This window comes from Ruditapes philippinarum, unplaced genomic scaffold (genome assembly GCF_026571515.1).
Source record: "Ruditapes philippinarum isolate M1 unplaced genomic scaffold, ASM2657151v2 ctg13015_1_1_1_1, whole genome shotgun sequence".
Taxonomy (NCBI): domain Eukaryota; kingdom Metazoa; phylum Mollusca; class Bivalvia; order Venerida; family Veneridae; genus Ruditapes; species Ruditapes philippinarum.
Window position 1 is genome coordinate 22,670 of NW_026856676.1, and position 13,906 is coordinate 36,575.

General features: G+C 31.9%; 1 protein-coding gene and 1 long non-coding RNA gene across 2 annotated transcripts in view; one reads left to right on the forward strand and one right to left on the reverse strand.

Moving 5' to 3' along the window:
- The window catches only part of LOC132747299 (circadian locomoter output cycles protein kaput-like), a gene marked incomplete at its 3' end in the record, with an annotated part of 36,004 nt that extends 22,653 nt beyond the window's left edge, over nt 1-13,351 (reverse strand). The window contains exons 1-4 of the mRNA XM_060736633.1: nt 13,148-13,351; nt 8,495-8,566; nt 2,560-2,708; nt 1,764-1,855 (exon numbers count right to left, since the gene is read on the reverse strand). Coding sequence (XP_060592616.1) covers nt 1,764-1,855; nt 2,560-2,708; nt 8,495-8,566; nt 13,148-13,200 — 366 coding nt within the window. The remainder of the gene's footprint in view (nt 1-1,763; nt 1,856-2,559; nt 2,709-8,494; nt 8,567-13,147) is intronic.
- LOC132747296 (uncharacterized) lies at nt 4,815-8,255 on the forward strand. Its single transcript, XR_009628111.1, has 2 exons — nt 4,815-4,881; nt 7,791-8,255. It is a non-coding gene; the product is annotated as an uncharacterized LOC132747296 (long non-coding RNA).
- Nucleotides 13,352-13,906: the final 555 nt, after the last annotated feature.

Genomic DNA, 13,906 nt, shown 5'->3' on the forward strand with positions numbered 1-13,906 from the left:
TCCTTTCATGTGCTTTAAACCGCATGTTAATTGTTTGATTATTAAAAAAGTTATGCCGATTCAAAGTTAGTCCGACCCGCATCAAACGAAGTGTCATAAATCGGCTGTTCTCTCTCGGACCCCTACGTTTCACGCTAAATAATTGCATAATACACAAATATCGCACCAGAGAGGGTCACAAGTTGCGGTAACATACTCTAACAACATTTAATGACCCAGTGACATCTGACCAATTAAAAAGCTGCTGATTAATATCAGTTTATAGCCGAAATTTCTTCAATTCTTAATGTGATTTACTGTTCGTCTGGTATCTTTCGCACATGTCACGTGACTATCGGTAAAATTTGAGGCACTCAGTGGGGGGAAATGGAACGCATTTGCGCACCGCTAGCGGGGTATTTAATTGTTTCCTTTTTGAAGTTTATTATTATTATCATCAGCATTATTATTGTATTATACCAGTGTCACTCTGCCTGTTCCCGTGTATGAAATTCCGTTAAAATATAAAATAAAATAACAAAAAACTGAGCTTCTGACAGTCTTTTAAAGTCCATGGTAGATGTACAAATAAGAACAGGATATTATATATTTTTTCCACCAAATTGATAATGCTTCACATATTTTAATAGAAATAAAAGGTATTACTCGATCATTATGATATGGCCTTCTTGACTTCTATTATGAATATCATCTATGCACGGCATAGAGATCCAGTTTCTACCGGGATAGACAATAAATTTCATACTTTGTCCCAGATTTATTAGTACTGTGTCCGATTTACTGGCGAACAATTTATTTTCACTGAAAATATATTTTAATATCTTTTTTTTATTCATAGAGAAATAATCATCCTTAGACAATCTAAAATGGTTTAGAAATTTGTCAGGTACACCTTACCACAAGTCATATAGGCGTTCACATAAAAATGTTGTCTGTTTTTGTTGTTGTTTTACTCGACATTGATAGAAAACGAGGTTGAATGTAAAGTAAGCCCTTGAATCCGTACAAAAGTCTATCAACTCAATGTAATATGTATCAGATTAACGGGACAGACAAATTATTTTCACACATTATGGATATTTTAGCAACTACATTTTTATTCAACCCCGTGGTTGTGCGATTTGCCGCTATGCTTAATTATTTATGTTACGTACATTGGCCGACAATTTATTAATTTATAAAAAAGGCTAAATGTTGAGATATTCATAAAAGATGTACGGTAGTTGTACGATACATGTATTACGAGAAGTATGGACCTGTAATTCACGGATATATGGAACTACCAATTTCCCTCATTGATGCCTCAACAGGGGGCGGAGCGTTATCGATAATCGACAAGTTACGCGAGTAGCAGTTACAAATAGTATAGGTACCGTTTTAAAACGTTTAAAAACACATTTTTTGGACTAACTCAGTAACTGCTTCCAAAATTAAATCACGAATGTGTTCAGAAAAGGTTGATAAATCTACTTAGCAAAAAATCTCATTTTAGGTATTTTCAGTGATAATTGACTCCGTTGTCACCTTAACCAAATGAATTTAAAGAAAAAAATCAAAAAAATCTGAAGATTTATGTTTTAGTTAAAATTTAATTAGCATTTCTTATTAATATTGGTTGAATTGCAATCCAGTGATCTTAGCGCTAAAGAACACCCAATCCGTATTGTCAAGGTCTAAATTGTGAATATCTGAGAGCATAATAAAAGTGCAGGAAACTATGTTGCTTTGTGGATAAGATGTCAGCAGGAAAAAAATGTTTATACCTCCAGCATTAAATGCATGAACTCATCATTGGTCAAAAAAGATGGTTTCCAATCTTCCTTTATTTCATGTACATGCGCTTGATTCGTTGTTTCTAAAAAAAGGGAAATCATAACAGAACTGTAAAACAACACAACTTTAATACAACATAACTATACAGTTCAAAAAGTTATTAATAAGTTTAGGCAGAAAGAGACGGTCTCTATCACCATGGAAAGTTTTAATTCCTCAATACATCTAAAGTAAATCTATAGTCAAGGGTTATTAAGTATCATAAAGGGAGATAATTCAAATCAATGCAAAGTCATGGTTCTTTGGCAATGCCTTTCCTCCAATTAGTCTCTGTCACTGTGTGAGGCTTCAATGAGATATCACTGAGAGTTTGGAAGTCATGCCACAGACAAGCATTTTTACCTGTAATAGGAATATAACTAAGAAACACTAGAGTTATGGTTCTTGACAACGCAATTCCTGTAATTGGTCTATATCACTGTGAATTTTTTATCAAACCCTTAAATTCTTTTCAAGTTATCCTCTGGATGGATGAACATATTGAATAGGCAGAGACTGTACTTATGCTCTAACTTCGGCTTCAGTGAGCATAAAAATATGGCCGTCAATGTAAGCATTTACTTATGTAATAAATCACAAAGTTCTGCTGAACTTCTGCATGTGTGAAGTAATAATATAAAGAAAAAGCCTGTAAGTTAGGTTAAAGAAATATGGACCGATTTACAGTTGTATGTACAGAAGTTGCTATTTGCTTTACATATCAATAACAAAACAAGCATCACATACCCTGATGGTCCTTCAAAAAAGCTATAGTAGATTTAAGGACAGTGGATTTGTCCATCTTCTTGTTTGTTGTTGACACCATTGTACATAGTTCATTGACCAGTAGATTAAACTGATCCCTTCGCTTTTTCTCACTAAGATTGCGGTTAATCCTAACAAGGAAAAAAACAGCTTTAAAAAGTTCAACACTTTAATTTTAATTGTTTGCACAATGCAAGACAATATCCTTATCATGAAAATTTTTGGAATTAGTTGATAAATATGACGCTACCATAATATAGTACTGAAATGTTGACAAAAAAAAAAACAAGAGCGATCAGTAATCACATGTGTCGCCTCATGATGGCCAATTTCATGTTGGGACAAATTTTGTGTCAGACGGACAGACAGACGGACAGTGCACAACTAGACTTGGTACTGATCATTCCTGTAAAGTTTGGATAAAATTGCACCAGTAGTTTATGAGGAGTAGTCCGGACAAGTTTTTGCGTATCTGGCAACACACAGAAAAAAAACACATTTTAATCAAAGGGCCATAACTCAGCCAAAAATCATTCAACCGGATAACCCGTGCAATATGCGCAAGGACTTGAGCTCCAGATCAATCCTGTAAAGTTTCATTGAAATTGCATTAGTTGTATAAGAGAAGTAGTCCGGACAAACTTTAAAAATAAAAATTATTAAAGGGCCATAACTCAAACAAAAATCATTGAACCGGAAAATGCTGACAATATGCACAACTAGACTTGGTACTGATCATTTCTGTAAAGTTTGGATGATATTGCACCTGTAGTTTATGAGGAGTAGTCCGGACAAGCTTTTGTGTATCTGGCAACACACAGAAAAAGAAACCTTTTTATCAAAGGGCCATAACCCGGCCAAAAATCATTCAACCGGATAACCCGTGCAATATGCGCAAGGACTTGAGCTACAGATCAATCCTGTAAAGTTTCATTGAAATTGCATTAGTGGTATAAGAGAAGTAGTCCGGACAAACTTTAAAATTAAAAATTATTAAAGGGCCATAACTCTGACAAAAATCATTGAACCGGAAAATGCTGACAATATGCACAACTAGACTTGGTACTAATCATTCCTGTAAAGTTTGGATGAAATTGCATTAGTAGTTTATGAGGAGTAGTCCGGACAAGTTTTGTGACGGACGGACGGACAGACGGACGGACAGACGGACGGACAGACGACGGAGAAGTGATCTCCGTAGAGGCGACACAAAAATGTTCTTCTCATAGTCCAAGTAATATTAAGGGTCACACTTGTTTTTAGCACTTTAAGACAACAGAATGACCCCATTTAAATTATCCTCAACTTATCATTAATTATAACTAATATTTTTATCTTTATAGAAAAATGACATGAAATTTACAGCATATTTTGAGTTTAATTGTTTATTAACATTTTCCCTGCTGGACCTTGACCTTTGACCTTCTAACCTCAAAATGAATAAGGGTAATTTACAAGTCATGACCAACCTACACACATAATCTTAGGATTGTATTTAATGTAAGCCTAGGGTTTTCTAGTTTGGTCTGAACAGCTTTGACTGGCTTTGAGACAGTGACCTTGAACTTTGACCTTCTTACCTCTTAGTCAAGAGGGGTCTACAGGGTATTGGCAATGTCCCTATCAAGTTACATAAACGTGTTTGATCATACAAGTGACAGGTGTGGTAAATCACATACACTATGGATGTAACTCATGTTCAGACTTAAGGTCCTATCACAAATTTAACATAATATCATTATATGGTATAATATAATAACCTTAAAACAATATAATAAGTTATATTACATATTATCATGTTATTCTACAATAATCAATAACCAACATGAACATATGCGCCGTGTCATGACAAAACCAACATAATGGGTTTGCGACCAGCATGGATCCATGCATCTGCGCACCATGCTGTTCGCTTTTAAACCTTTTAACAAGTAGAGAAACTGATAGCGAACAGCATGGATCCTGATCAGACTGCGCGGATGCTAGTGATGTCACGATGATCGAGTAGAATCCAATAATCGTCGCTGGCCGCTTATGTTAGCGACAATCGATTTCTTTACTGTAAAATCGATGTTGCTACTTACATTTCTTTGGGTTAAAAAGAAAATCAGAAAAGGGACGTTACTCTCATCGTAAAAGTCCGGACAAGGAAATTTTCAACTTCCCAGGGAAGAACACGCTCATCAGTTTGGCGTTGTCTTTGGTTTTAAAAAACATTCTGACGGTTCCGCCCAGTCCAAGCACAACCTTCACATGACGACACCGTCATTTGCCGATTATACATGAAGTCGTATGCAAACAAAGGTGAATATTTTCTTCCATTTTTTCGGATATAACCTGTTAGTGGACATGTGGTTCATGTACAAGTTTTTATTGTAGGAAATTATGTTCAATGCTATATAAATGATAATGTATAACTTGTAATGTATCCAGGTAAGGTTAATTAAAAATGAATACTTTATTTCTTCCATTTTCCGGATATAACCTGTTACTGAACATGTAGTTCTTGTACCAGTTTTTATCGTAGGCAATTGTCAACATGATAACATGCTTTGTAAATTATAATGTTTAACGTGTTATGTATCAATGTAAGGTTGATTTAAAATGAAACAAGAGCCACCGCCGGGCGGGTGCAACGCTCGACTTTTTACTTTTTCTAAACGCAAACATAGAAAGGTTTGTACATATATTAACGTTTCCTTTATATAAATTTAGTTGGTCTGTCTTGTCACATTAGTTTTCTTTATATATTTTGTATATATATGAATAGAAACATTAAGCATATTTCTAAAAATAGCAACAGTACGCAATTTCTTAAAATAGCAACATGACGCAATTTCTCAATATAGAAAAAATGACGCAATTTCTAAAAATACAAAAAATGACATAATTTCTAAAAAATAAAAAAGTGATGCAATTTCTAAAATAGCAACAATGATGCAATTTTTCAAAAAATAGAAAAATTGACACAATTTTCTAAAAATAGAAAAAAGGAAGCATTTCTAAAAAAAGAAAAAAATGACGCAATTTCTAAAAAATACTAAAAATAGAAATTATGACGCAATATCTAAAAATAGAAATTATGACGCAATTTCTAAAAGTAGAAAAAAATGACGCAATTTCTAAAAATAGCACCAATGACGCAATTTCTAAAAATAGAAATTATAACGCAATTTCTAAAAATAGAAATTATGACGCAATTTCTAAAAATAGAAAAAAATGACGCAATTTCTAAAAATAGCACCAATGGACGCAATTTCTAAAAATAGAAATTTATGACGCAATTTCTAAAAATAGAAATTATTACGCAATTTCTAAATATAGAAAAAATGACACAATCTCTAAATTTAGAAACAATGACACATTTTCTAAAAAAATAGCAACAATGATACAATTTCTAAAAAATAGCACCAATGATGCAATTTCTAAAAATAGAAAATTATGACGCAATTTCTAAAAATAGAAAAAATGACGCAATTTCTAAAAAATAGAAATTATGACGCAATTTCTAAAAATAGAAAAATAGACGCAATTTCTTATAATAGAAAAAAATGACGCAATTTTCAAAAATAGAAATTATGACGCAATTTCTAAAAAATAGAAATTATGACGCAATTTCTAAAAATAGAAAAAATGACACAATCTCTTAAATTAGAAACAATGACGCATTTTCTAAAATAGCAACAATGACGCAATTTCTAAAATAGCACCAATGATGCAGTTTCTAAAAATAGAAAAAATGATGCAATCACTAAAAATACTAAAAATAGAAATTATGACGCAATTTCTAAAAAAATAGAAAAAATGACGCAATATCTAAAAATAGCACCAATGACGCAATTTTTCTAAAAATAGAAATTATGACACAATTTCTAAAAATAGAAAAAATGACACAATCTTTAAAATTAGAAACAATGACGCAATTTCTCTAAATAGCAACAATGACGCAATTTCTAAAAATAGAAAATTATGACACAATTTCTAAAAAATAGAAAAATGATGCAATCTCTAAAAATACTAAAAATAAAAATTATGACGCAATATCTAAAAATAGAAAAAAATGAATGCAATTTCCTAAAAATAGAAATTATGACGCAATTTCTAAAAATAGAAAAAATGATGCAATCTCTAAAAATAGAAACAATGACGCATTTCTATAAAGAAAACAATGACCCAATTTCTGTAAAATAGAAACAATGACGCAATTCTATAAATAGAAACAATGACGCAATTCTATAAATAGAAACAATGACACAATTTTAGTTATTGTTGTTGTTGTTGTAAATATATATATATAGACACACACACACCAATAAATATTTAAATATGGTCATTTAATGCACAAATCTGAGAAAATTCAGTAATTTAACCTTCAAGGTCAAGGTCATTTAAGAGCCCAAGCAAAGTTGGGTTTGATAAACAACAAGGTCTGGTCCTTAAGAATGTTCTTCTTATAATATGAAGTTGATCCCTTCAATAATAGCAAAGTTACAGTCAGTCCGCCAAAACAATGAAAAATTTCAATAATTTGACCTTCAAAGACAATGTCATTAATGTGTGAAGGTCAAGGTCTTTCAGTATATCTTTAACAGTAATCTTTGAAGATTATTATGTTCAAGTTTCAGGACAATCCATTCAAAAATAACAAAACTTACAGCCAATAAAAGCCAAAAAAAATGAAAATTTCAATAATTTTGACCTTCAAAGTCAAGGTCATTTATGAGTGAAGGTCAAGGTCTGGCTGGTTATTTTTAAGGGATATCCTTAAAGATTATTATGTTTCAAGTTTGAAGACAATCCATTCAAAAATAACAAAGTTACAGCCAATAACAAGCATGAACAAGCAAAAATTGGACTTTTAACCTTGAAGGTCAAGGTCATTTATGGATGAAGGTCAAGGTTAGTGTGGTCTACTGAAAGGTCTTGTCCCAAGGGTTGTTGTGGCCAAGTATGAAGACAATACACAAAGAAATAAAAAAGTTATGATCCAGGTACAAGTTTTCGGACGGCAACGGCAACGGCAACGCCGACCTGACTGTAGCAATACCTCTATTTTTTTTTCAAAAAAAAAAGTCGAGCTAAAAATGAATATTTTTGAAAACTAAGCCACAGTCCAAAATATGATTTAAAAAAAAAAAGAAAATAAAAGAATTTAAGTAGTGGTTTTTAAATGGAAAGTATCAACTGAGAAAATTATGTTTGTGTTTTTTTAGGTAATACAAGAAATTTACAGCAGCATTTCGACAAACATCACCGTAACACTGATGAAACTAGTCATACTGTATCTAGTTCAAAATAAGATAAACAAGATCAACAAGGAAAGGTGGCGTTCAATGAATGCAGCCCCCACCCGAACCAGTACCAAGAGCCAGCGACAAGGAGCCCAGACCTACCTTAGTCCAGAGAAAGTGAAAGCAATAATTTTTTTTAAAATGAACATGGATTCTTACTGTTAGATTTGTGCTTCTTCAAGCTTAGTGATAGTTAAAGTTTATTGTGAATTTAAATGGTTAAAAAGAGCTAAATTGCTATTGTTAAGGAGATTATGCTTTGTCTAAACGTTTCATTTAACTTTTTTTTTAGGTTTTACAAACAATTGATATGTAAATCTAGTCTGTGGTTTGTAATATATGATCATATATTATAAGCAAATGAAAGAATAGATATTTGAAAAGATGTGTACTAGTGTATTTCTAATTATAGCCAACTGGTAGATGAACCAGCATATTTACAAATAGTTTTCGATTATTTACCGATTTTAATCGATTAATTATGTTTGATTCAATTCGATTATCGATTATGTTTTTGGTCCGATTCTCCATCACTAGCGGATGCGCAGGCTGGTCTGGATCCATGCTGGTCGCAAACCCATTATGTTGGTTTTATCATGAAGCGGCTCATATAAGTATCAACTTACTTATCTTTTCCACCCCCAGCACGTTTGTGACTTCGTCCATCATCATCAAAGTCTTCGCCAATGGCACTATCACTAAAATCACAAAAAGAAAAGACCTCAGTACACAATCATTTCCCTCAGCCACATATCAATATAGTATTGTACATGTATACTGTTGGTTTCTGACAAAAACAATTGAATTAAAATAACTGTTGATGATATATCTACTCATTTATACAGAATGATGCTTTCATCTCATTAAATAAATTATGTAAGCTGTTGCCTATAATGCTTAGCCAACTTGTAAAAGGCAAAAAAAGGTAGAAGCATTAATTTGGTGGAAATGAAACAAGCCATTTCATTTAAGTACAATAAAATCTGTTGATTTTGCATCTTAAGTACCATGTATTTACTATAATAAGAAATTTTTATTGGTTAAGAACCATTTAGATTCAAACAACAATGGCCAAATAAAAATGGTTAACTGCTTTTTAAAATTTGTCCAATATGATTTCAGTATTTCAAATGAATCGTAACACATTTACAGTATACTTTGAGTTTGGTAAATCAGAAAACTGTTTTTCAGTCTAGTAAATTGGCTGTTTATAAAAATAATTTTAAATACTAAGCTGTTTAAAATTTGTAAGTAGGTATTTACAAAATTCAATTGGTCTCACAGCTGTGCTGCCACTGACCAATTAAATTTAATAATTACATACAAATAAACTTTAACCCTATAATGAGTATATATGTTAATAAGTTTACTTCCAGTGAAAGTCACTATAATCATTTTAAAATAACACGTAATTTTTCAATAAAATTTCTACCTATTAAAAATCTATGAAGTTTCAACAAATTCCTTTTAACTTTGACATATATTTTGTTGTTTTATTTTAAATGTAAAGAACAATATGTCATTTCTCATGTGACTTCTTATCAGCAAGATGTGCTTTGACAAATTGAACATGAAAGTTTGTTTGTTTGATAGGGGTTTACATCACACCAACACAGAATATTATAAGCCATATGGTGACATTCCAGCTTTACTGGTGCAGGAAGAACCGCAGGTACCCTTCCTTGCGTTATTTCAGGCACGAACAGGCACCTGAGTAGAACCACTTATGTTCCATAAGCTAGCTGGAGAGCTTCCTTATATGAAAGAATCCAAAGCAGGGCTTTTTTACCTTCTATAATGGGAGCCTATAAAAGGCCCCTTCACATCCAAAATTTCACTTATTTTCATAAAACAGAGGGAAAAAGTTCACATCCCTGTCAGGATTCAAAGCCACTTTGAGGGGCAAGTACTTTCAGGGCTCTCGTTAGCATTTTGAGACTGGGGCCAGAGTTGATGCAGGGGGGGTGGGTTGGTTTACATGATTTTCAAATATTTTTCATTCAAGGGGGAATTTCAACAGAAGAAAATTAAATCATTAAAAACAAGCTAAAGGAAGATTCAAGATTCAGTTAACAAATTTATCAACAATGAGCTGCTGTCAGGAAATATTTTGGTTATTTCAAATGAAGTTAAATGCATCTTTGATGCTTTGTATAAGATTCAACTTAAAAACGGGATCCCTGATCTATGGCCATTAAATAATATATTTGAGGGGACATTTTTTTGTTTTTAGGGGAAAAATAAATAATATTTAATAACCAGGCTACAATATTATGAATATATCAATACATGTCATGACGGAATGTCAGACGTTTCACTCCCAAGACATTTCACTATTGAGACGTTTCACTCCCAAGACGGTTCACACCTAGACGTTTCACTCCCAATTTGTCAATTGTATGGACGTTTCACTCCCATTTTTTTAGATATTTTTTAGGAAAGTTAACAAATTTATTTCCATTTTTAATAGCCATATCAGGATTGATTATTTATATTGATGTATGTTTTTCTGTTGTAGATAAGCAATTAAAGTTCTGTAATATACATTTTTTTATTTTTGTTGCATTGAAAAATGGTTTAATAGGTGATGTTGGTTACTCAAAATAAAACACACAATAATTTATTGTTAAAAAGGAATTCATACTAAGTAACTAATTTACTTATATAAACTATAATATAAACTCTTGAGAATAATATTGTCATTAGTACTTTAATAAAAAATAAGTCACATGGAAATAATGTCATTAACTTGATATCAATTATTTTTATCAAAAAAATTATTGTTAAAATAATAAAAAATATCAATTATATAGTAATAATATTATAAAATTAAAATATTTGTTATTTCATGTATCTTAAACGATGATATGCAAAAGATTTGTATAAAATTAATTATTCTTTTGAATTTTTCTTTATTAATTTATTAAAAAGTAGCCATTAAACAAACGTAGGTAATTGTGGTGTTAACAGTAATCTCATCACCCAATTAGTTGTATAAACACTGAGACCAACAACTAACAGTTTGACATCACTATTAAATCAGTTGTATAAACACTGCACTTTAGCATCAACAGTTTACTAATCAGTTGTTTATTGGACCATAAAAATTGTTTATAGATGACATCCAATTAAAACAAAAGTCTTGGAAACAGAAACTTCTCCATTATAAGTTTTGTTTATATAACAAATTAAAATAATATTTAATCTGATATACACTGAAAGACTTTTCTAACGCAACACTTTTTAAATTCGTATTTCACAAAAACACTTCAATATATCTTACTTATATTTTACCAGAACCGATTTGACTACCTTTTGCAAATATTTTCAACGAAATCATTCATCCATGACGGATTATCGGTTCCGCACGTTCTATCGGTATGAAATCAACTTTTTGCACGAGGAAAACGATTTTGGCAAACCTTTTAGATTTTATTTCAATATAACTATAGTATTGAGTCAATAACATTGAAAAAACATAGATATCCGGTAAAACATTAAATGGTTCGTATGCAAATACAAGAGCGCGCACGTGCAATCGGCATGCTTCAGGCAGGTCATTCAGCCAGACAGGTAAGTTTGTGATATATTTTTAAATACTAACAATGCCAAGTTAATACTGCTTTATTTATGATATTTCTGATATGATACATAATTTGCTCAAAACTTAATATTTACTTTCTTATAATTAGAAGGGAATAACACATCACTCTTGTTTGTTTATTTTCAGGTGGCGCGAGTTTTTGGCAGAAATGTGTCTGTCATAGCCAGACTTCTGTTAAAGTACCAACGCATCGGTCGAGTTTTTTCTTTTGGTTGCCATGGCAACCAGAGTTCTGCATGGAATTAAATTCTTTGAACAATTTTTAAAGGTGACCACCAAAGGAACATTCCTCTGAAGTTTGGATGAAATTGGCTCAGTGGTTTATGAGGAGATGTCATTTAAAGCAAAAGTTTACGGACGGACGACGGATGGACGGACGACGGACGAAAAGCGATCACAAAAGCTCACCCTGTCACTTTGTGACAGGTGAGCTAAAAATAAAGAAGAAGAACATGAACCACAATGTATGTAAATTTTAATATGTTTTCATGCAACTTCTCTGATATTTAATATCATCATTCTTTAATATCATCAGTTTTATTATGATTTAAGATGGCTCATGTTATGAAAGACAATTTTTCTTTTATATTGAATTTTAGTCACAAAATAATGATTTTACGTCACAAATATTGAAAAAGTCCCAATGCTTTTATTTTAATTTTATCTAAAGGCATTTCTGATTGCAATGGCCATTAAGTTAAATTACTTATCTATATAGGTACTGCTTGACAAAGGTTTAAACCTTCTACATATACGTACATAATACAGGGTCTAAAATTTCATTATTTTGTCTATAAAATATAATTTACTGTTTAAAAAGTATTTATGATAACAAAATAATGCATTCTTACCTGTTCCACATGTACGATAATAAATATAGAAACAGGGATAACAATTATGATACACAAACTTAAGTACGGAGTAAATAGTCATTAACAAAAAGTGTAATTAATTTTTATTAAATACAAAGTCTATTTATTTTAGTATATCATCAGTCTTAGAAAAATTTTGGTATAAAAAGGGAGTGAAACGTCTTCAAGACGTTTCACTCCCATTTGGGAGTGAACCGTCTTGGTGTGAACCGTCTTGGTGTGAACCGTCTCAATAGTGAAACGTCTGTCTACCGTCATGACGGTCTTATCTTTTGGACATAGGGGATTTCTAAATTTGGGCTTTACTGCGGTAATTTGCATGTAAATAAGGATCTGTTCATAGTCAGTTTTAATAGAAAATATATATTGCATTGATTCCATGTGAAAATCCAACTAATTTTGACACCGAGAACAGACATGCCAATCATTTTCGTATCCGGATATTGCATACATTGTCTTTAACAATATAACAACAACAAATAATACTTTTTTAAATCTTAAATATATTGATATGATATTAGTAGTTTATTACATGAATAACAAGATTAAACAGATTTTAGGTCAAACCAAATGCGACTAGCACCTTTAAGTCTTACCACTCCAGATTGACGAAGTGATGTATATCTTGGTCTTAAAAAGAAATAATAAACTACACTATGTAAGGAATAAATAAGTAGAAAAGAGGAAGAAAACAGCAATGCCATAATATTTGACTTCTACGATAAATATTTACAGCATGATGTATGGACTATGGTGTAAATTTTAACGATTTTAGGTCACTTTGATAATGTTTTTTCAAGTACCTGTCCGTAACGACTGAGGAGCGAGGAAGCGCTATGCGCTTACTGTAGTTCATTTCAAATTATTTATCCACCTGATCCGTCATGCATTTTAACAAAATGTAAGTTTTTCACAAAGTAGGACATTTTTCACAGGTAAAAATTTTGTCAACCATATTTATAATGTTAACCAATTGCAGCTCATATAACACCTATGCTTTCGGCACTGAGCAACGTGACATTTGATTGGTTGAAATAAAATTAACATATTCTGCTAAATCCCATTCATGTACCGTACTTCAAAACACGGACAATGTCGACTCTCGTCAAGGACTCGGCCCGGTCAATTTTCGTACTATTTGTTCTAAAGTTAATCAGTGTCTTCCATATGAAAAAATATATTCGCAAGGGAGGATACCTTTCGCTGGTACTTTGATAGCCGATGTTGTGGCAACAAGTAGTTAACCATTTTATAGCAAAATGTAACATACACGGTATTATATTTGGATTTAACTCAATAGTTTAACTCAATTTTTAGTGTTGAAAAATCTCTGGTGCCTTTTATGAAAAAAATGTTTCAATAAACTTGCATTTTAAAGATAATAATCCTTTTAGGGGAGATCACTGTAAAGTTGACCGAAAAGTCAAACCTAAAACCTATGCCCTCGATAGGGAACAGCGATCATGACATTGTGCTCCTCGACACTTCGATCCAAACATACCATCCACGCCCAGCAAGACGGAAAATATTACTATGGAAAAAGGCGGACCTTAATGCCATCA